General features: G+C 40.2%; 1 protein-coding gene across 1 annotated transcript in view; it reads right to left on the bottom strand.

Annotated features, from left to right (window-relative positions):
• Positions 1–25,043, bottom strand: part of SLC35F1 (solute carrier family 35 member F1) — a 249,782-nt gene that overhangs the window by 35,082 nt on the left and 189,657 nt on the right. Inside the window, exons 3-5 of the mRNA XM_086745147.1 lie at positions 20,397–20,524; positions 6,510–6,669; positions 1,279–1,435 (exon numbers count right to left, since the gene is read on the bottom strand). Coding sequence (XP_086601273.1) covers positions 1,279–1,435; positions 6,510–6,669; positions 20,397–20,524 — 445 coding nt within the window. The remainder of the gene's footprint in view (positions 1–1,278; positions 1,436–6,509; positions 6,670–20,396; positions 20,525–25,043) is intronic.

Below are 25,043 nucleotides of genomic sequence, written 5' to 3'. Positions count from 1 at the left end.
TGTTTTGTGTTTCCTACATTCAGCATAGTCCTACACACTTTTTGGTATTTTCCCTTCAGAATTGTACTGCTCCCTGTAAATCCTATGAACATGAAACTTACACCTCCAGTGGTGTACACATGCTCCCCACCCTCAGTCACTTTGTGGATGCCAAACAAACTTCGACCAGTACTGTGTCTAGCATGCTGGGAAATGGCCCTATTTCTGAGACATTCCTTCCCCAGACTACTTCAGTTTATAAGACCTAAATTTTGCTTTGATACCCTCAGAATCAGTACCTACCTGCCATGAACACAGTAGATAACAAAAATGCTTTAGATAAAGATACTAAGCACATTTATGTGCTCTTGAATTCAATATTTAAAAAAAAAAGGAACTGCTTGTGTGGCAGTCAGATAATATAAATAATTGTAAGTCATGTGTTCAGATCCCACATAAATATAAGCAGCTTTCTGGCTAAAGAAATAGAACTAATTCAGTGGGAACTGATGGGTCATTGTTTTGATCAGTCTCTGTTCTTAGAAGCTGAGTAACTCAGATGTGCAGGGAAGCAACTTGGTTTTGACTAATAATCAAAAGTTATTCTGTGTGGCAATCACCAGTGACAGATCTGTATAAAATGTGGCAATCTTGCATGGTGACTTTTACTACACTTTCATCAGCCATGGTATTACAGCACTGGAAGCTACTTTCCAGCTCTTAGGCTTGCAGGTGAGATGCTCAGGTACATGTGGATATAGACAGGACTCAGTAGTTCCTGAAATCCATGTGACAATCACCTGAGTACTAAGTATTTTGAAGTGAAACGGCCAGTTTCTTAAAAGCCTTTTCATTATTTCTGCTATATCATGATGTAGTTACACAGAACGAGCCGACCAGTGAAACACCTTCTGACTGGACATGTTTTCTACCTGTTTAGTAATCTAAATGACTTTTTAAAAGTATGAAACAGAACAAGAGAGAGTTGTAGAATTTGTTATTCACAGATCAGACCAACACATGAAGTATCCACTTGTCTTGCAGCAACAAGACAGTAGGACGTCTTCTACTCCTCCTTCCCCACGTCACTACTCAAGGACACCAGTCCTTGAATTAGAGTACTTAGGTACAGATTTGTGTAATTATTCCACCGACCTGAAATATGAAAACCAACGCAAATTCCAGAATTAGAGGGCACCTACTCTCCATAGGAAAAAGCTACTTTCAAAGAGAGGGCCTCAACAGAGGCCACAGCTGCACTTATTTGAATGACCTTGGGGCTTAAACCTGCTCACTTACAGCTGAATTCCACTGAAGAAGGAGCCAAAGAGTCCGATCATGCCCAGGAATTCCACTCGACTCAGATTTCGGACGATATACTCCTCACAAACGTTTGAGATGCCATATAGCGTTGCTCCGCCCAGTACTAAGAGATCTCCTATCAGTTTATTTTCACCTAGGAATAAACAAGGGAAAAATCAGAATGTCTCAAAACAACCACCTTTTGTCTAGAACAATTGCAAGTTCTTCCCTAAAGATTTCAATCTTCAGTCACTAAGTAGCCCATATCTGGGTTAACAAACTGAATGCAAACGTTCTGTCATTTTAACAGTTTTCATTCAGTACCCTGGAAAATCTAGCAGAGGCAAAGTAAGAGCATTATCCTTACTGTAGATAAAAGAATCTCAAAGAATCTGAAAAATTTGTAAAAAAATACAGAAATCAAGTGGCACTCTTCACTGACTAATCCTTTTTGTTTTATTATTACTTTTTTTTTTCCAGACAGAATGTGATTCAGCTATACAGAGCAGTTTGCATTTCATCTTGAAATCTAACCAGTCTAAAACATATCCAGTATTTAGATGTGAAACCAACTGAAAAATTCTGTGTACCTGTGAAATGAGTGAAGAAATCACTACAACCCCAGTATTGACCTCATTCTCACATGAAGCTGCTTGACAAGAAAGAGAGGAGGAAGGACAGGGTGTAGACAGGGTGGTGACAATGACAGATTTTTAAAAGAGGTTCAATTAACATAGCAGTACCTAATGCATGCAGTGAACACCAAGATGTATTTTCAGCACCTCCAGGTATATATACTTACTAAAACATTGTATTATCAGGCTGTTTGAAATATTTTTAAGTCTTGGAGGCTACTATTATTGGGGAGTGGGGAGGGCTGCAGGGAGAGTGAATCAAGATCAAGTTCCAGCTTGAAAACTGAGGCCCTGGCTTTGCAAACTGATGCACGTGACTCCCTCTGCACACAGGGCTTGTTACATGATTTCTACAAGAGCCACAGCTTCACAAAGCTGTCAGACATCGCTGCAGAACCATATTCCGAAAGGCTGGATGTAATGGAATTTCCTTTGAAAAGGTTCAGTAGAAATGCTGAAGTACTAGATTGTATTTTTCTTTTTAAAGAAATCTTGTTTTCTTTTAAAATAACTCTTGATTTATTTTTGAGTTCCTGCCTTTCTAAGTTTTATTGTTATTGATTTGTAAAACACACACTGCAGTAAATAAAAAAGGAAGCCAAACACTCTGACTGGTTCAAAATGATCTTTTCAACATTTTTAAAAATGGAGTTCTTTTAAGCCTTCAGTTTTCATTCCAAACTACAGTACTGAAATTTGCAGTGAGAAGAAATTTATGAGAATAAGAATAGTCATAAGAGGACAAATCAAGGGTTCATTTATCCAATATCCTGTCTCCAACAGTGGCTATAAGCAGCAGCAAAGTGTAAGTTGTTCAGGGACAAATAGGAATGGGGTGAAGTTTAAAATACTCCCAGTATTAATACTCTCTTACTCTCCAACATCTTCCAGCTCAAAGGAGATGTGGCTGCTGTGTATTTAGCAAATATTACTATATTTCTCTTTCATGTTCTCTTCCAGTCTCTCACTGAATTTCTGTTTTGCATGTATCTTGACTGACAGCATGTTTATATTCGACCATTTATCTTTTTAAGAGTTGGCACTTATTTTCCTTTTAGCTTTCTTTTGTAATCAGTCACGGAATGTGCCCTTAATCTAAAATAAGCATTAGCACTTTACAAAACCTCTTCGTACTCCTGATGCATTTGATGTTCCACAGTGGCTCAAATCATCCCTCACTGAGCTCACTCATTTGGTATTTATTACAGCTACTCGCTGACACTTCGGGGAAGTATTGCTGAAAAGGCTTTTGACCTTAAAGCTTGGCTGTGCTGAACTGCTGAGACAAAAATATCATCCTTTTGCACCTGCGAAACAAAGACAGCTCAGAGGCTGAGCGCTTTCATAAAGATGGGATGGCCCCAAGGACCACACCGTGGTCCCCAAAAGCACACTCATGGGGGACCACACGTGGTCCCCAAAGCACACTCATGCTCGGAGAGTGCGAGCCTCCACCTTCAGGGCTCTCCCAGAAGAGGAAGCCAAGATATGGTCAGAGTACTGGTCTGCCCAGTCCAGGACCCTCCTCTGGCACTGGGCAGCAAAGGGTGGCTGAGGAAAGCATAAAGAAATAGGGAAACAGAGGGATTTTTATCAGCCAGTTCTCAGTAGATTAGGAATTTTCTGAGATGGAAGCTGCATTAGACCATCAAACTTCATAGATCTTGATGTATTCTTCATTAATTTGTGTAAAGTTTGTATATTTCTGTCCTACAATTAAAAAGTGCTTCATGTTTATAACTTTTAAACCTGATACCTCAAAATTATATTGGGCATCCCATAATTTTCTGATTGTGAGAAATATTTAAGAATCACTCTGCACTGACCCTCTCCATACCACTGAAGACTTTACATACTTTTATCGTATTCTGTCTCTTTCTTGCATTTTCTGGGAGACGAAAAGTCCCAGTCTGCCTACAGCCTCTTCATCCTGAAGTCATTTTATGCTCTTGAACAGCTTTCTCACCTTTTTCTATTGCTTCTGTAAGCTTATTTTCCAGTCATTTCTTTCTGAGATGCAGTGACCGGAGTAATACACAGTACTCAAGAGGCTAGTGCATCAAAACTTTATATACTGGCATAAAAAAGTTTTATACTATATTTTTGGTTTCTTTCCTAACAATTTCTAGTATCCTGGTTGTCAAATACCTTTGCTTCTTCAAGAGGCTGACTTTGGAACTTTCCCCCAAAACTGACATATCCTAATAGACATAGTTTCATGGATGTAAAATCCACATTCATCTTCTGGTTTATTGCTAAGGAAACATCTGTCAATTGACTAGAGGTGTTCTAATGACTTCTAGGTTAATACAGTTGTATTTGACCAATTTAAGGGAGTAGCTCATTCTTTGAAAAAACACAAGGCACAGCTTGGCAAAAGACCTTTTGCATGAATCACTGTTAGCATATTTAATGTTCTTCGGAAGCAGACATCATACAGTTCAGAGAGGAGTTAATGTTTTGGGGACTAGTTATTGCACTATAGTATAACATAAAATAATTTCATCTGAATTATGTTCTGACACGATTGCTTTTCATATTCTCACTAGGCCAGTTTGCCACATTTTTACCTCAATCCCCAGCATTAAGTGGTGTTTCTCTTCGCTTTTGGTTGTAGTTACTGATGATCGTAATATCTAAAAATCAGTCTCAATGTGTTCCATTTTAGACTAAACTCATACACTTATTAACAGGACTGAAGTGACTGGCATTCAGAGACTGTAGTAAGCTAAAGCTGTGCAGTGCTTTGAAAAATCTGTATGAAACCCTTAGACTTCTGTATCTTAGACCCCTGCATATTACAGGAGCAAAAGTACCAAGGCACTTCAGGGGTATTAGTTCAGAAAAATGCTATTTTAAGGTACATTTGGCATGTAAGGTGGTAGAGCACACAGTACATCACAGCAATTGCTTTTCCAATTGAGAAACATGCAAAATATCAGTCAGGATACAATAAAAAGAGTAAACTATGATATATTACTGAAAGTTAAGAGCATGCCTTCACATTATACCTAATTTCTACAGATCGTTTGGAAAACACATGTTAATCTCTCAGTGCTGCCAATACTTCTTTTTATTTGTAGATTTTTAATGTATCATTTTACCCCTTCAGACAAATGAAACCAGGTGATCTATTTCACTGTTAAAGACAACATCATTAATAACATCATTCTGCCACTTAAAAAAAAAAAGCATTGCAGTCTCTCTGAATAGCAACAAGCATGGACACAGTTTTTCATGTGTAGGTCCAAATCAGAAGGTAATAATGCATGTTAACAGATTTTTCTAGACAAATTTACCTAACAGCTCTACGTGTGCTTTAGTAATTAATATGGCAAATAATATCTAATTATTGCAGTTGGATGGCAAAGTGTCAGTGTTCTTTAATCTGTTCCTTGTCCGCTGAGGTCCATTATCCCACACTCCTGCTGATTCACAACTCACGTGCCCTAGTACGTTACTCTGTAAATTACTGGGACATAGGATGCTTCCTCTGGAACCCAGGGTTGAAATCCCAGTCGCTATGAAATCACCCATTCCCAATGCAGATTTGGCCACCTGATTTCATAGTACAGATCATATTCTTTCCTTTTTGGTTGGGGCAGGGCTATTTCTGGAGGAGACTAAAGAACTAGAAGTCTCCTTTTAGGATAAAGGATAGGGATAAAAGGAGGCAGGGAGATACGATGAGTGCTCTCACAAACTCCCTTGTTTTATTTAGTAGCATCCTGGCAAACGCAGTTCTTACAGCACTTGCATTTGTATTCAGAAAGCTGAGTCAAGAATTTTAAATCCCAGTGTATTATGTTCAGCTCACAATTCAGTGCTTTTAATTAAGAATGAAAACTGTGCCTAATTGACAATCTCTGAAAAGAATTTCCAGCTTCCCACATCATTTGGGTTGGCACTAGAGAAATCAATGTGACAGAGGAAGTTGATCGATGAAATCTAACTCTGTCTAGTCTGCATTAATAGTTACATACACATTATTCATATGATGCAGCGCATAAAAAACCAACATTTTGCACACAAGAAGGTTCTTTTCAACAATGATGCAGGCAAATCCCAAACCTTTACTCTGAGATTGTGTTCATAACCCAATTGGTACAGTTAGTATGTAGGTTCAGTGTCATTTAGCATCTACCCAGCAACCCCACCTCCTCACAAAAAAGGAGCAAAGTTGAGGAGAAATGAGAGTACAGAAGTGGATGTGAGAGGTGCTTATGATTCAAAGATGTAGCCAATTTGGAAAGGAAGCAACTGAGGTTTGCATTCAAACAACTAAGCCAAAACAGAATGAAACTACAAGTGTTTAGCTTGTTCCCCCAGCCCGCACAGAGGGTGACCTGGGTTGCAGACACAGGGTCCACCAAGTCTGTTTGCAGCAGTGCTGACTTCTAAGTGTTGAGCCATTTTTGTTCTGTCTCTTCTGACAAAGAAGCAACTTGGAATGGTGCAGGGCTTTAGATCCATGAAGGAACAGGGCTTCTTGTCAATTTTCCCTTTTGTTTTTTTTTGTCCTGACCTGATATGTTCTGGTTAATGGTTTCTCTGAATAGAACTTGGTCATACAACACATCCATTCTTACTCACCTGCTCCTTGCTGTCTCCCAACGAGGACATCTGCTCCTGCCATGCATCCCATGCCCAGAATGCAGACCACAATCCCAATGAAATGTACTGCTTTGTATCGTACCAGTAAGAAGAACCAGGAGAGCAGTATCACCACTGGGATGACAAAACAGTCTAGGAGCTGTCAAGAAAGAGAGGGAAAATCAATAAATCAGCCCACTAAGACTACCCTAAAATACTGGGATAAATTCCAGTAGAGCAGAGTAGGATTATTTAGTTAGTAATAGCACTTTCTACCAGACAGAAAGTGTATTTGAATGGTTATGTCTCCAGGATATGGATGCAGGATAAGGCTGTATTCTGCTCATGACCATTCCACAATTCAAGAGAGCTGTTGCTTTACAGTAACAATCAACAGCACAGACTTGGTCTTGGATTCAGATGCATATTTCAAATCCATGGGAAGGAAATCTGGCTAAAAGAGAGGCACACCACTCCATCTGGTCCTCACCCCTGGTGATTAATGGACAAAGATTGAGGGCACTCTTCCTGCAGTCTAGGCATATGCTTTAATTCAGTCATTTCGGCTCCAATTAGCAGGAATGTTCATAAGCAGAAGTTGACCAGATTTATTAAATCTAGTCATATAAATCAAGAGGTTTCTGCATGCAGAATACTTATGAAAAATCTGCCCCCTGTGGGGACTGTTAGCTCCTTGAAAATACAGTCCCATATGCCTCTGAAGGAAAAAATAAACAAACAAACACTTTGCCTGCAGTGCAAGAAACTCAGTCTTCCTGCCAATAGAGCCTGGTTAAGAGTTTCCTCAAACAAGTGTTATGAAACACAATCTTTAATTGGTCTTTTCAGAGGCACCCAACAATAAACCCAGGGAGCCCGAGACAAAAAAAGAAATGCACTAAATATTCATGAGAGGACCTAGAGATTTTAAAATTAAAATATACTTTAGAAACTACCATTATGTCAGCAGGAATCAAAAATCCTGAGTAAGAAACACCCACAGAAACTTCACTTTAAGGACCTTAATCCCACTTCCTAAAAGGATACAGATAATGCACCAGGGGAGGTTTAGACTGGAAGCTCTTCTTTATTGAGCGAGTGGTCAAACACTGGAATGGTCTTCCTACAGAGGTGGTCGATGTCCCAAGTCTGTCAGTGTTTAAGAAGCATTTGGACAATGCCCTTAAAAACATGCTTTAACCTGCTCAGCCCTGAATTGGTCAGGCAGTTGGACTAAACAACCATTGTAGGTCCCTTCCAACTGAAACAGTCTATCTATTCTATTCTATTCTATTTTATTCTATTTTATTCTGTTCTATTCTATTCTATTCTATTCATCACAATTTTGTGGACTAACAATGAGATTTAACAAATTGTGCAGGGTACACTACTGTTCAATGCCAATTGATACAGCAGGAACCAGAGTGACATGGTTGCATCTCCTTTCTAATGAGAATGTCTGGAACAACCAAAGGAGGAGACTGTGTCCATAGTTCTGCAAAACTACTCCAGATGTTGTTACCTTGATTTTAAATGAACAAGAATTTGTTTTTTTTCTTACCTTTGGGCCTAATACCTGTCATTTGCTCTCTCAGTGTGATTTACCACTAAGCACAGTAAGTATTATCAAATAACGACCACATCTCTTTTAACTTCTTTCTCTGTCCATGCAGAGAAAAAGAATTTAGGATGATTTCAAGAATTTCAGTGCTTCAAAAATTATTCTTTACGTGTAAGATATCTATGTAATGAATATTAAGTTCATATATCAGCAAAAATATAAAAGCCAATTTTTGGACTAAGGATAAATTCCCTGAAACTTTGTGTGAAAACCAAGAGTGTTCTGTGGAAATCCATCTATTTCAAAGATCCCCCAGACAGTAAGTGGCAAAAGTCTTCAGAAGATAAATGATTCAGTAGTGGGACCACACTGCTCTCAGGTGGCTCAAGCAGTCCCAAAGAACCACAGAAGAGACGAGGAAAATACAAATGGGAAAGGTCCATAATAAAGCAGGTTCTGCATTTAAAATAAGAGCTAATCACCGAAAAGGCATGGACAGGCCTCTTTACAGTAAAAACTTCCTCCAGCAGTCCTCAAAATGGCATCCTTCACAGTCTGAACACAAAAAGGGACAACAGCAGAACAAACAGTAACAAGCTCCTTTGTCCACACAGGGCATCTGCTCTGCCTCTGAAGAGCCTAGAACATGTACAGCCTATAACAGAGCTCACACTTCAGTAACTGCTCTTTGTAAAAGCACACAGATACAATACACCACACACACAAGAACAACTTCAGAATTTGTGCTGCTGGAAGCAGCTGGCTCCCGGGGCAGGGAAGGGCGGTAGCCGGAGCACCAGGCATATGTACACAGTGCAGGCAAGGTGGCACACAACCTTCTCCTGTCCCTGGAAGGAGGGATGGGGCCCACCTGGACAGCACAGATGGTCAGTGCTGCATGGATAACATCCACTGCACATTCCTCATGTGCTGTGGATTTCCACACTTAGCCAGCACAGCCGTAGCACGTACCAGCAATAGGTGTCACACCTGAGGGAAGCTCGCTTTTCAGTGTAACCTGTATGGACACAGGTCAACACCTGCCCTCTCAATCCATAGCTCATGTCACGGTGCTTGTACGTGCTGGATATGCGTTCTTCATTAGCTGTGCTAGCATACAGTGCAACCATCGTCTCTGCTGAAGACAGAGGGAAGGTGGTACCAAACAGCAGGGAGGCAGTTACTCCTTACATTGCTGATAGCTATCCCTGAAGGTGTGAATGACTCTGTCCCATTCTCTCTCAGTGCAGCACTAAACAAGTGAGCTTAACTCGCACAGTTTTTTGACCTCATCACAGTTTTCCAGTACTTACAGTGGGGCTACAAAGAAGACAGAGGCTCTCTCTTCACAAGAAGGCACATGGAGAAGATAAGGGGCAACAGGAGATGTTTAATCTCAATATTATAAATACATTTTTTACAGTCAGATGAATCTATCACTGGAACAACCTCCTCAGGGACATGGTAGAGTGTCCATCACTGGAGGTTTTCAAAATGCAGCTGGACGACGTGCTAGATAATCTCATCTAGGCTGACTTTCCCATGAAAGGCTGGACCAGATGAGCTTTTGAGGTCATTTCCAAGCTGGGCTGTTCTATGGTTCTGTGGTTCTAACATACAGATAGTTCGTGTCAAAATAAGGTGGAGGAGAGGCTCACATGGGCAGGCACCAGTCTTACCTTGGAAAAAGCAACTGAAATCCATCATCAGCAAAAGCTACCGTTACCTGGCTCAGTGCACTTGGCTTCCCTTCTACGCTGTGCTATGGGAGTCACCATTAGGTTACACCAACTTGATTAACTTCGCACTGGGGAAGAGGAGAAGAGGCACTCTTACACCTAACTCAAAGCTGGACGTGAGTAAAATAGCACCAACATGAGGTAATGCACAGTCTGCCATTGTCTTCCACAGGCGAGCATCTAAGATCTGAGCACCCTCTTCCACATACATACACATACCAGCTCAGAGACAACTGTGCCCAAGACACCAGAAAGCCTTATGCAACAATTAAGCACAGAGATGTTTTAAGAGACCACTTATTAAATAAGACAGTAAGCGTCTGCAAGCATCTTTCCAGCTCTTTTCTGTGCAAAGGTGAGTAACCGAACCTCAGTCATTGCCAAAACAACTACTCAATTTTTTTTTGCAAAATCAGGAGCTCCAGTTACTTATGCAAACAGTGCTTAAGAATAGATTTAAGAATATGAAGATGTCACCTTTCAGTCGTTGTCTCTCCAGAGACACAGAGTGACTCCGTGGATATATCTGACCTTCAACATCTGGAATACAGCCCTTGCCCACCTTTACATACGGGACATGACACTGGATGTTCATTGTGGGACGGGAGCTCTGAGGAGGGCTGCCTGACTTACTCTAGGCTAAGCACAGAAAAAGAACATTTTCCTGTGAATATGAGATACATTAGGGTGCTAGTGTGATTTCAACAGCCAGTTTTAAAAATTGTTTGTAGCTGCAGCATGTGTACCTCAACATGCAAATTCCCACTAACAGTCTTTTAGAGGAAGATTTAAAAAATTCCTGTCATTCCATAAATATTTAAACAAATCTGTGCTTTCAAGTATGCAAAGATGTGTCTTTTAAGCACTAACATGAAGGGATGCACCTGTGAACCTGTCACAAACAACCAACATTGGCAGCAGCTGGAAAAAGCCACTTTGGGTAGTCCCTAATCCACAAATTGCTATTCAGAATACTGCAGCATCAATAGATATAAACATGAAATGTAGGTAATGTTCATTGACATTATATAGCTCTTGAATTGTGCTTAGTTTATACCTATAATTAAACAATGGAGTAGAGAGAAATAAATTAGGTTGCTACAATATAAGCAATAAGATAACCTAGTGTGTATTGCTTAACTATTTTTCAGGAATTGCTTTACATTTTATTTATCCAGGACTAAATTCACTCTTCCTTTCTTTTTTTTTCCTCAGATAAACCTGTCTAGTAGAAGAAAAAATGCACATATATTCCACAGACAAAAGATGTGAGATCGTGTATTACCTAATCTGCAGTAGGGCTTTCTTGTTTATTTTTTCCTTCTTTTTTTTTCTTTCTTTTGTTTGTTGTTAGTTATTTCAGCTATTAAGAAAAAATGTTATACCTAATTGAAATTTTTCTGTCTATAGAGCTTTTACAATAACACAGATAAATTATGCTTAGCTTGACTTTCATTTATAGTACATAGAGGTCAGTTGTTTACCAGTATTTCCCTAAGAATCATCTTCAATATTTTCTTTCTTTTTAATTGCTTACTCAAAAGGTACTGCTTATACCCTGTCATTACGTTAAATTAATGAGTGACTGGATTTTAATCAACGTTCCTGTCACAGAAGTTATCAGATCTCACTAAACTAAAAGAAAACATATTTCCTATTTTGCCATGGGAAGGCAATAAAACTGATACAAGTGAGTGGTGGGGATCATGTTCTTTGATGCTGCCACGTTTGCCTGCGGTTTCTTCAGTCACGGCTCTGAATTGAGCTGCTTTAGAAGGCAGGACACAAAAATATATAATCTATTGATACACTGTCCTGCAGTAACTCCTTTCTATTATAAAAATGTTGTGTTGTTACAGAAACTGAAGTTTATTATTTGATTCTAAAAGATATCACAGTGCATCGAAGTGTTGATAACACGCAACGTTGAAACTATTTTCTCCAATTATTTGTTTGTTAAATTACATTGACCTTATTATACTTATAAATCATAGACAAATACTCTCTTGCTAACAGTAAATAGCCAGTCTCTGATCTCACAAACTCAGCATGTATTTGCACATATATAGCAAGAACGTACTGTTAGTCTTCAGAAAGGAGAGCTAGCAATCTTTAGAGGAAAGGTCTGCATTGATATCAAAAAGAAAAAGCTGGTCAGCAAACTCCCTGTAGGAACAACTGAGCTGAACCTCCCTTTTTAAACATTTAGTGTATCCTTCCCCCCCCCTAGTTATAACCCCTTTTATTCACATTTGGGGTTTCTCATTAGTATTGCCCTCAAGCAAACCATGAGGAAAATCAGCTGCACCCTCTACTCAGCTTACTCTTCAGAGCAGAGGGATCAGTAAAATTAGTGTGGTATCTGTCAAATGTTGAATCATCAAGTACATGTGATGGCTTCTGAATTTCAGCATGCAATTTGGTAAGTTTAATTCACCAGCAAGTGTTATATCCGGTAAGAGACACACCTTCTGACATTTACTTTGTTTTTTTCAAAGGAAGAAAGGGTTTGCTGCCCATTCTAGGGCTCTTTCTATTCCCGCTTTCACACTACCTTCACAATACCACACACCCTTGATTTAACTGTACAAAAGCAGCTGAGATGTGAACCCTCACAGAGCTGGCTGCCAGCTGCCAGGGCAACTGCATGGCAATTACGCTACCCTGCGATCAAAACCTTCTGCAGGGAAGGTGTGGATGCTGGCAGCATTTCTGACAGGTTTATTTTGAGCAACTCAAATAAAAAAAAAGGAGCATTGTTTTTACCTTTCATGTTTCTATTTGCTGTCTCATCACAAATTAATCACTTTCTTGCATGGTTTTCATATAATCACAGAATTAATTTAGAAACTGGTAATTTTTTCATCCAGCCAAAACGTAGGGTACTCTGGGTAGGGAGATTAGTGAAAGTGACGTCATTTGTTAAAAAAACTGTAAAAATGCTTAATTTCTGTGACATGGAAGTAAAAAAAGCCAGAAGAATACTCCCAGTCTGAAGCCTCTTTAAATCAGTATTTTGCCCACAAGATCTCCAAATTTTTCTTGATGTCACATAACTGTTCCCATCAGTTTCTTTAATCTGTTCTCAGAATTTTCTCTTTGTCCCTGCAGACACAGAAAGTCCCTGAAAACTTTCACTAGTGAAAGACCTTCACCTATATCCAACTTGCACGCACCAACACCTGTGGTGAGGATTATCACAGCTCCAGCTTTCTGTGTACACAGAAGGAATTCACCAGCTTCTTGAAGTTATCTTAAATGAAAGGTGATGGTCACATTCAACCCACAGTTCCTCTGCTCTCAACTCTCTACACATGGACATGCTTTACTACAAACACGAGTAATCACATCTCGATTCTTTTTAATAAAAATCCTTAGGACCTCTTAATCCTCTCCTCTTGCTACATGAACTCCAGCTGTGCTTAGGAAAGATCTGCTCAAATATCAGGAGGAGTTACCAACAAACTGACCACTCAAATGGCCTTGCCTTTAATTGCCTTCGTTCTCTGATTTTACATATCACAGTCACAAAAAGATCATTTTAAGACAGTAGACAGCTCTGCCAGCAGTCACACGTTTCTGCAGAAAAAAAACCCCTGTTTTCTGTTTTGCTTCTCTCTAAGTAGGATGATTGGATATGGGCTTTGAAGACCATTTTCTTAAGGTTGCTTATTAGAAACATCTCCACATCACCAGTCACTGTCAGCTATGCAGGATTAGATCCTGGCCTAGGAAAAATCACCGATGTCTCCTGCAGAAAAACATCTGCTTTTGCTTTTCACCTGCAAGAATAAGCAAAATGGGCACAGAATGCAAAAATCTCTGCTGTTTTAATGGGCACAGCTCCACCGACTTTAATGAGATTTTGCATATTTATGTTAGTAAAAAGTTTGGCTCAGGGTGAATTTTGCCGCTAGAGCTCTGGAGACTGAAAGCTCAATCGACTCCAAAAGCATATAGGGAGACTGAGGATACTGCGGGGGCTGGTTTCCGAAACATAGGTATGTAACACAGTTAAAAACCAGAACAGTAACTCAAAGTGCGATAATAAATCAGATGCAAGATGCACTCCACAGACTCTCACAGTATAAACATATGCCATGCAACACTTCTGCATAATGCTGATCTGCAAACCTCATTAACATTGCAGTATTCCCTCACTGCCCTGAAGCAAAACAGGAAAGTATGGTCAATCTTACATGGATAAGATGGGATGGGGGGGGAGGGAAGGAGTGGAATTTATCTCAGTTTTTGAGATATTCTGTGTTAGTGGGCAGTGGGCAAGGTGGATCAAAAACTTCAATATTGCAAATCCCCTGCTCCTCACCTCCCAGATTTGCTTCAAAATTATCTCAAACCTTCTGCCTCAATGCACTGAGTCCATAGAGTCCACGAACAAAGCAAAGTCTATTGCCATCCAGCACTCCTATAACAAGCACTTACTGCTGACTCCTGTCCTTTTCTGGTGGCAGTTGTTGAGGTATGAAAACTGCCAGAGGTAATTGGAAGTATGATGTACTGCTGAGCCTCACAGTGATCTAGAGCAGCTGAGAACATCAGCATTGTAGTTTTATTGTCTGTCTCCTGGTGTCTATAAATCCCAGCTTTTACTACCTTTGTTTTCATCACGCCAATCAAAGGCTTGATTGCCCAAGGAATAAATTACCAGATAAATCACTATTTGGAAACATAATGCTCTCTTTGACAGCGCCTTATTTCTTGTCACATCATATGTATACGCCACAGTACCACTATGCAAGGCATTGCAGAAATAGTCCAGATTCCTCTGTGATGTCATAACACAGAAAAAGGATAACTTTACTCTAGAGTGTAACACAACAGTGTAATGTGCAGGTAGATATAGCACCGTACTGCAGAAAGGAGAGATAATCAATGTGGGGACAATGAGGGAGTAGTGAGAGGGCAGTCTGCCTCATAATGCTGCTTGGTATGATGAGAAAGCCCTTACCTTTCTGACAGCAAAGGTTACAAATGTCAGTATCATAGCAGGCTGAGTGGAAGACATTATGGACTTGGTAGGATGTATGTGTGCGGTACACTGTAAATGCACTACAGGGAAGTTGAAGTCAAAACGTAGTTTCAAACATGTTAAATATCTAGATCTAAATAACGGCAAGAACTTTGCAATCTTTTAATTCCCTCTAGGGGAACTAATTTTATCTGCTGTGTAAAAAGTGTCTCTAACAGTAGTTAAAACGACCTTCTTGAAGGGTAATTAAACAGTTACTAAACCTTCCACAGGCCTACACCAGGGTTGTTTTAAAAACCATTAGGATAAATATGGAAAGCATTACCCCAGGCAGTCCTGAAAGTGAATTGTACAATTTTTTTTTTAGAAATCCATAGAATCAGGTGCTAGTGTACATGGAAGTGTTTAACGCACTTTCTACACCTGCTACAGCTGACGTGCAAGAAGGCTGCAAAATCTAATGCAAGTTAGACTAAGGCACCAAAGAGAAACTAAAGATCACTTTTGCAAGTTTTTGGCCATCTGGGAATCAGGACACGTGTTTGAGAGCATTAACTGTGCCTGATCTCTAGCACTTCTGGCACTTCTTGAAATACATGATTTTGGATAACAAATTGATCCATTGACAAACTACTCTGTGTTTTACCTGCTGTATACTCGATTTTTAAGTGTACCCTCTAGAGAACAGTCTTCACTTACTAGCCTGAGGGTTTTCATGGCTATGGGAAGCTTGAGTTTCAATCCTCCCAGCTAAGATGGAGTTAACTCAAATAGCTTCTGCGGGCTACTGTTTTAACGGCTATGACTTCATGTAAAAGGTGGCTCTACCCTTGCAATTTGGAAAGCACTCCAGGCTTTCTGTAAGCACTTGAGGCATCCTAAGATCATATCTAATAAATTGAGTTCCTTGGGGTACTCTGATGTAGGAATACTTCACTTTCGAATACTGAAACAGAGGCAGGTATTTAGGCATCTGGGTCCATCAATACAAAAGCACTCTGGGCACGCAAAAACCAGAACTGAAAGCTACCAAAGAAGGAGCAAATAGAGAGGTTCAGACACACATTTTCATGTCCGAAGATTGTGCTCTGAGCAGCAGGCTATTACATATGAAGCAGGGGATGTCAGATGTCTATGACGTTTTAGATATGTAGATAATTAGGTGTGAGTTTCTTGGATTCTATTAAATCTAGTTGCCCCTGGATTGCACTGCAGGCACCTGCAGGGTACCTTGGATTTTATTCTTAGCAACCAACCTACACCTTGATGTCTGAAACAAAAACAGTGCATTGGTTTTCAATCTAATTTTTTAATGTTACCCAGTTTATAAGGGAGGTCTTTTAGGGATTTTTTTTTTTTCTTCAAGGGAAAATTATATGTTTCTAGGCTTCGCAGTACTTTATTTTCTTCTTATGATGGAATGCAGTGCCACATTCTCAGACAGTAATTACAGAGTACATGAGGATTTTAAATAATCAGAAGCTCATCCAAAAGTAAAGGTTAGGTACTATATTCATCTCTGATTTATGTCTGTGTGTCCTCGTGCACTGTGGTTCTGAAAGAATCCAGTGAAAGATATATAGGAAGGTTCACTAGAAAATTCTGTTTTCCCAGACCAAAACCAAACGGGAATTTTACAGGAAACTACAGGAAAGACTTGGGTGTGAAATAGTGGGGAAAAGTAGGGCAGCATTTTCAGTCTTTTCCTGGAACCATGATGAGATAATGTCAATTACAAAAAAACATGGAGTTTAAACTAGAAATTTTGACAGTCCTGAGAGTTTAAAGCTACTTGGCAAACAAAGCTGTTGAGTGCCTGGAGATTTTTGATAAAAGTAGACCTGCAAATCAATTGCAATAAAGGTATCGTTTTACCGTTAAACTTTGGCTTTTTGCTGGGAGTAGCTTAATGTTTTTTGCCTAAAAGCACCACAAGCCCAGTACACTTGCATGTTAGTTTTGCATGATGGAGCAGAGATATTATGTGGAAAAAAGTATATGCTGTAAAACTGATTTCCTACTGAAACGGTCCATGTACCACCACCATAAAAATACTGAAAGATTTCTCATTTACTGAAGTGACAATTTCAAAACCTCTTATATTCTCTCCATCAAAAAGCCTTGATATAAAGCCAGTTGGCAATAAAAACCCTTGGAATTGACTTGAGGAGCTCGATTCTTAGTCAATGTATACATCAGCATAGCTTCTACAGCCTTTAGTCGAAGCTGTGATTTGTGGTAGGTAGCAATGGTTTCTCAGGTCTCAGTTCTGAAAGGATTTGAACACTTCTTGCTATGTGCCAATGAGCATTTATAGCCTCACAGATAGTGCTCTTGCAGGATCAGGCCTTTCGGAAGATGCTTTTGAGAGAGTGGTCCTGTTTCCTTCCTCAGAAGTCAGATTCTAGGAAAAGTTTGCTTTTTTTTTTTTCATCTTCTAATTTCCATTTCTTCAGTCTTAATTTCATACCATTAAGCACTTTGACCAATGCTGTTTCAGGCTCAATAATCCTCTGACCTTCTTCTGTTTCATCTTTAAATGAAATGTTATTTGGCTACATTTCATAAAAAGTGTCATTTGAGTCAACATCTTAATGCATTACCTCATACTCATCCCATTCTCACCATAACTTTGGGCTTGCCTACACTTAGAAGCTCATTCAAATTAAGGCATGACCAGTCACTCCACGTGTATCTGAGTAATCCAGGACAACTATGGGAAAAGGAGACAGTGCATTCATTCCACTCCTGGAAAAAAGCTTGACGGCATTTGAGCTTCTATTTCTTCCTTCTTTCAAGCTACATGGGAAAGAGACCCAAACTCTGTTGTAATCTTTATGTGGAAGAGGTCTAAAATGGACATGACGCTGTCTGTGCCCCATGATAGTTCTCCTGTTGCACCCTTCCTTTCTCTCTCAGCCTAAGGAGACCACGGTTCATTTCAGCTAACAAATTCCCTGCTGAGACACAGGCAATGCCCTTGAACTCTCCTCTGCCTGCTTCCTCCCCACACTGTAGTTCTTGATCTGTAACACTAAAGGCCAGGGTCATTGCAGAAGAGCGGGAGGGTTTGCATATCCTGGAAATGGTCTTTCACGGGTCCTGCCAGACAAAGTTCTGACATGTGTTTGTTGGCGGTGGTAGGTGATGGGATTTAATGACCTGGATCATCTTGCTCAGTCTGCTATTCCTACTTGCTATGAGTGAACACGCAAAAGCAGCAATTCAGCTTCTGCTTTTCTCTTTGAGGCTTTTAGTAGCTATAAAAATCAGACAGTATGAGGTTTATGTGGATTTATGCTTTACTCTGTACTGAGCAATCTGATTTAGAAAAGTGTTAAAAGCAATACCAGACTGTCTGGGCACTTTTCAAAGAATTCTCAAACCAGCATTCTGATGGCAGAGGCATTTGTGAATATTTAGCATAAACCTCACATTCAGATTCCTTGAATTCAGAATTTTCTATTTTTGCTTCTTATTCAGCTAAACAAGCTCAGTGTTTTCCAACATAACTTTTCAACTATGGAAGAGATGTATTCCTAATTAGCTTTGGTTCTGCAGAACTTTAACTGGTGCTCCTCTATTTTACTGGCTCTAATGCAACCTTCAGGCAAATAAGGTGTAAAATACACTGAACACTACCTAGTGTTGTCTAGTTATTTAGAGATAATGTAAAAAGGGAGTAGGTTTGTTTTAGAACAAGTAGCAATGAAGTATGTAGTGATTTCCCAAGACAGACAACTTCCAATCTCTTAAAAATGTTTCTACTATTCACTTCTCCACTTCAATGGGAAGAAGACCAATTCTACTGTGCTTGTATTTAAAATATAAAGGTTGAAGCTTTGGAGAAATCACTACCCTAGCTTTTGTTCACTGCACATGTAATTTTTTAAGGGAGAGTACACTTTTTGATAGCTGCAGTTAAGCTGTTATATAACATAACACATCCAACTGCTTACATCAAAGTAAGACCTCATCATAACTACATTCATTTTACTTAATGACAACTTTTGCACTCAGATCTAATTATGGAATCCTAAAAATCCTGTATCAGGTTTGTGTGGCAAGGTTTTGATGGCGGGGGCGGGGGGCGCGGGCACGGCTACAGGGGTGGCTTCTTAAGAAGCTGCTAGAAGCTTCCCCCGTGTCCAACAGAGCCAATGCCAGCCAGCTCTGAGACAGATCTGCTGCTGGCCAAGGCCAAGCCCATCAGTGACAGTGGTAGTGCCTCTGGGATAACCTAGTTAAGAAAGGGGGGAAAAAAAACCTGCACAACTGCAGCCAAAGAGACGAGTGAGAATACGTGAAAGAAACCACTCTGCAGACACCAACATCAGTGAAGAAGGAAGAGCTGCTCCAAGTGCTAGAGCAGAGGTTCCCCTGCAGCCCGTGGTGCAGCCTATGGTGGAGCAGGTTGTCCCCCTGCAGCCCGTGGTGCAGCCCATGGTGGAGCAGGTTGTCCCCCTGCAGCCCATGGAGGCCCATGGAGGAGCAGAGATCCACGTGCAGCCTGTGGAAGACCCGATGCCGGAGCAGGCGGATGCCCGAAGGAGGCTGTGGCCCATACGGGCTCACGCTGTAGCAGGTTTGGTGGCAGGACCTGTGGCCCTGTGGAGAGAGGAGCCCACGCTGGAGTAGGTCTGCTGGCAGGACTTGTGACCCCAGGGGGTACCCAGGCTGGAGCAGTCTGTTCCTGAGGGACTCCACCCACACTGGAGCAGTTTGTGAAGAACCTCAGCCCACGGGATGGCCTCACACTGGAGAAGTTTGTGGAGGACTGTCTCCTGTGGACCTCACACTGGAGCAGGGGGTGGGAGTCCTCCCTCTGAGGAGGAAGGAGCGGCAGAGACAATGTGTGACACAACCCCCATTCCCCATCCCCCTGTGCCGCTGGAGGGGAGGAGGGAGAGAACTCAGGAGTGAAGTTGAGCCCAGGAAGAAGGTGGGGTTTGGGGGAAGTTGTTTTAAGACTTGGTTTTATTTCTCATTATCCTACTCTGGTTTAATTAGCAATAAATTAAATTAATTTTCATCAAGTCTGTTTTCCCCATGATGGTAATGGGTGAGCGATCTCTCCCTGTCCTTATCTCCACCCACGAGCCCTTTGTTATATTTCCTCTCAGCTGTCCAGCTCAGGAGGGGGAGCAACAGAGCGGCTTTGCTGAGCACCTGGCGTCTGGCCAGGGTCAGCCCACCACAGAACTTTGTCACTCAGATCTAATTATGGAATCCTAACAGGAGTGCTTGTATTTTTCTCAAGTACAACATAAAATAAGGAAAACATTTCAGCCCATCTGAAAATATTTACAAATTAAGTAGATTAAATTAAGTAGATAATGCCAAAAATGTGATTATGAAAGGTTTAGCACAGGAAAATTACAGGAAAGCCAGTATGTTTTTGTACAGTTTGGAAAATACTGATTCATAAAAATAGTCCAATATGAAAAAAACCATGTTTTATGAGATCACATTAAAAAGTACACAGAAGACACAGGCAGCAACTAGCTATTAGTGCACTGAAGCCAATGGACACTGCATCATTGACCCCATTGGGCCTATTATCTTACCTCAACAGGGAAAATCCTTTGAGTCCTTACCTGTACACTAGTAAGAGTGGTGTATTGATAAGCTTTGACTACCAGGTAATTGGCTTCTATATCTATTATCCCCAGGATCATGTACTTCCACCATCTCCTTTTCAAAATTGCCAGCAAGTTTTCTTCTCCTGTGGTAATAAACAACAAGACAAATTATGTAAAAGAGTTAGGTTCACACGCACAAAATACCTGCCCGTCAGGAGAAATTACCTACAAGATCTCTTGCACTTACAATATGCTGCTGAAAAGCACCATCTATAATTAGGTACTGCAAGGAGGTGAAAACTAACACACCCTACATCTCGCAGATATTAAACTGGCCAGCCTGGCGAAGTAATATGCGAAGGTCAGATTGTCACTTCCCTTGAGATGTAAACAATGCTGGGAAAAACAAGTGCAGCTTGGGCAGACTGTAAAGGTGTTCTTAGTTTTACTTATACATGCACGCATATCTATATATACACACATAAACCACTGAAGAATAGAGCAGTTTATTACCCACTTTTATATTTTCCATACATATTGATAAATGTTGTATCCCACATGGTGCAAAAGGCTTGTGCCAGAAGTGGGAGATTACGAGTATTTGCAAATATGAATGAATATCAGAGCAGGAGAGTAACAATATCACCTTTGGGCGGATTACAGATCCTGTTCCAAGGATGGTTATTATGATTCTAGAGGTTCAAAATATCAGACTTGTTTAGAGAAAGGCTGCACTGAGACAAATAGATTTTGCGTGACAGGCTGCTCTGCTGCCAGGATCGATTTCTGAAGTAGGCAGGTTCGCTGCCTTCTACAGAAGGCCTGTCAATCACCCCAGACTTAATTTCCACCATGAGAAGACTGATAGTACAATATGGCCTGCAGATAAAACCCACAACTTTCAAAAGGTCAAAGCATTCCCTGTGCTAGGCTAGGGATTTATTATTGTTCTCTGTTCAAAAGAAACCAGCTCATTAGTGAGGGTGGGCAAACCTGTTGTTTATTTTCATGACAGTAAGCTCCAGACATGATGTGACTCCACTGTGAAAGGGGTCAAGCAAACCAACTGTGACTGAACACAGTACAACTGGAGGTCTTTAAGAGTCTGTAGCCTAAATAGGGATCTAAGTAGGGTTGACCTGTACTGACAAAGTTCATGGAATTTGAACTGTCTTGAAAGTTTAAAAAAAAACCCTGCTATTCCAAGATTTGTTCGTGTTGCTGCAGCCTTTCTAAGTTCCTGTGATCATCAAAATCAGTGGTGGAAAATACAGAAGAAAAGGAATATTATTGTCAATTGCCACCAAAACTTGCTCAGGCTTCCCAATTCTCCCTCATCACTTTTCATCATCATAAGTGTGTCTGCTCTCTGGTTCAAATACACTCGGTGATACATGGGCTGCCATACCACCAGAAATGGCAAGCTCTCTATAGCACAGGAGTATCTCAGATCTCATAAGATCCAATCACAGAAAAATGGATAGTTACTTCAGAAGTTGATTCAGAAATCTTAGATGTTAAATCTTGGTGCCAATGAGTGACTTGAATGGGTATTTACCTGAATAAAGCATCTGAATCTTTTGACATTTGTTCTTTAACAGAAGCTCACACATACACACTTCCAGTAGGATATTATTAGGCAAAAACCTCGTTATTTGTTACAGTGATAACGACACTAAGTGCAAAACTGCAGATGTGAAAAAGCTTCCCTTCCTTTCCTTCCTCCCTTCCCTTCTCTTTTTCTCTTTCTTTCTCTTTCTCTCAGTAAGCAGCAGAGAAATAGCAGAAACAAGGTGGTGAGTAGGCTAATTATTTAGAAACCTAAATAAGGAGTCTACATTCAACCACACCACACTTTCCTGTTACCACTGACCCACAGGAGAACTCACGAAAAAGAAAATCCCACCCTTCAGACATTAATTATGACTACATATATGTATTTGTTATGATGATGTGAGCACACAGAAAGACAAATATTTTAGTTCTTATGTTTTAATACCTTTAGGGAGGTATTTTCAAAAAAGCATTTCAGCTTAGATTTCCTAATTCCTACTAAAACCAGTATAAAACATGCAGACAGATCCTTTCCAGGTACTGAAATGATATCTCTAATTTTTATGCTGCCCAGATAATACCTTTCAAACACCAACTGGAAAACATCAATGCAATGGAACGGCATTAACATTTCAGAGCAATTTTTCATTTTAATTGCAAAGAGAAAGTTTAAAAACCTAAGATATCAAACTGCAGTCTCTATTCCAACAGTAAAAACCTCACCTGAATCTGGTTTTGTAACAGTAGGACCCCAGTGGTACGTGCAAAGCAGAAAGACGCAGCAGGCTCAAGAACTGCACTGGCATTAGGTTGCCTGAGCAAGGACTATGGACACACCTCAAGGAGTCTTTTGGTGTCTTTGGTTTCCAATGTCCAACCACAGATCACTGTACTGCTCAGAGGAGGCCAAATAAGTCAGCTTTAAAAACAAATGTATGGTCATGACTTCTGGATAATGGGAAAAGTTAGCATTTCCAGAGATGGAAATTAAATCAATTCAATGGACATGCACAGTTCTCTTTTGCTTTCTCAATCCTTTCTTTGCTAATGACAGATACAAGAAAAATATTTGGCAAGTGGTATTTTATCTTTGATATACAGCTCTGAGACGTTCCAAACCGCAAAATATCAGGCTCAGCTGAGAAGATTGGGCAGAGCAAAAAGCAATGCCAAAATGAATTTATGCAGGCACCATGCAGCTCTGATGAACACTGGTTTAGCTTCACAGCAAGTGTCTTTGTCTCTCCCAGTGGAAAGCAGAGAGATGTACAGGCATTCAGCGTGACAGAAATAAAACAGAGAATTCTTCCTGGAAAAAAAATATTGTGCAGGAGCTGCATCTTTCTCCGTGGAACATACTTAGTCTTCACTTTTACTCACTTGCGGCATCTCCTGTTATTTGTTTACCACCCTCTATTTCTTTGGTATTGTCATCACAATTCATAGAAGGGAATGAGTCGCTCCTAAAGCGGAAGACCTTCTGGGGAGAAGGGCAAAAGAAAGAAGATGATCATCTGCAGGGAGTGTCAGTCCAATGCTATGGACAAACAAAGGCAGGGGTACGTGGAGTCCCAGTTTTGAGATGGGGCTGAAATAAAGCCACCATATTCAAATGGTACACTTTTGCAAGAGGGACCCAGTAGAAGGCAACAGTAGAAGACAGCCTGGAGAAGGTGCAGGTGGCCAGCAGGACAGGATCTCTGGACAGCAATCACAGACAGCATCCTCAGTGAATTCAGACAACAAGGAGTTAGGGAGATAGGAGTTAGGGAGATAAGTGGGAAGCCTTGACTTAACTTGGGGAGGCTAAAATGAGAAGTAGAGGGAATCAAGAGCTTCATTCAAAAGTCTACATCCTGAACAGAAATAAACATCATCTTTGCATAAAAACAAAGTGTGGGGAAAAAAAGTCACAATTAAAAAACAAAACAAAAAGAGACAATCTGGAGTTTTTTATTTCCCTTGATGACAACTCAAAGCAAACTAATTAGTCAGGTCTTTTTAGTTTTAAGTATTGTAGGCCAGAAGGACTGAATGTAGATGCCTACACCTGAACTAGCTGGTAAGGCATTTTTAGAGCATTTTTCACATGTAAAAAGCACATTTTAACATATGAATTGTTTAGGATGAGATAACCTAGTTATTTTGAAAATAACATCTCCCACTGAATGTAAAGGGAAGAGAGATTCTGTCAGATCATGTGTTTTTGTTATTATCTCAACAGGACCATGACTAAGGCTTCCAGCCAGTCACATAAACAAATACTAAACCAGAAAGTGCACAGGCTAGCTTAAAAGCATCATTTCCAGTGAGCCAATAGAACATATTGATATTGGTGAACGTGCATTTATGTGAGTGCACAGAGCAATGCTGTCTTCAGACAGTGCCATCTTTTGATTGAGATCCCCTTTCAAAAAACAAAACCAACCCCCAAACTTCTGTCAGCAATCAAGCTTTTGAAAATGTAAGCCGTCATATTCAGTCTAATCCAAATGTAATGTAGATTTAAAAGTAAATTGTATATTAAGAATTTTTAAGATTCAGAAGTTTAACATGCTGTTAACACAGAGACTTACAAACCCTTTCTCTTTACCCTTTCTAGAAGGACAGGTTTAGATTTTAGATTTTTTACTAATTTTGCAGTGAGACACACACTTGACAGTTATATATACAGAGGACCTCTCCGTGTTTGGAAAAAAAGCTACAGCTTTGCCTCTGCTGGCTCAAATTAAGAATCAACAAATAAGCTGCTTTGTAGAAGAGATGATTTTACATCATATAATAAGGATTTACCCTGGGGGTTACAAAATTAAAAATAAATTAGACAGAAAATTAAAAGAGGCTTTAGCTGCGCAGTGTCTACCAAAAACACATATATACGTGTGCAAAAACCTTTTCAGATTCACCCACACAGCCACAGAGGTACAATTAAAAAAACCAACCAAACAAACAACAGCCATTAAGACAGCAAATTCCCAATTATTTGTGCATGAGCTAGGGACACAAGTAGAATAACAGCACTGCTAGACCAGAAAATAAACATATTGCCTCTCTTTCATCCGCTGCAGTCTCTCCCTTTTAACTCAAATGACAACTTGCTATTTAGAT

Source organism: Chlamydotis macqueenii, chromosome 3 (assembly GCF_036417535.1).
Source record: "Chlamydotis macqueenii isolate bChlMac1 chromosome 3, bChlMac1.mat, whole genome shotgun sequence".
Taxonomy (NCBI): domain Eukaryota; kingdom Metazoa; phylum Chordata; class Aves; order Otidiformes; family Otididae; genus Chlamydotis; species Chlamydotis macqueenii.
Note: the sequence above shows the minus strand (reverse complement) of the source record. Positions and strands in the feature narration are given on the sequence as shown.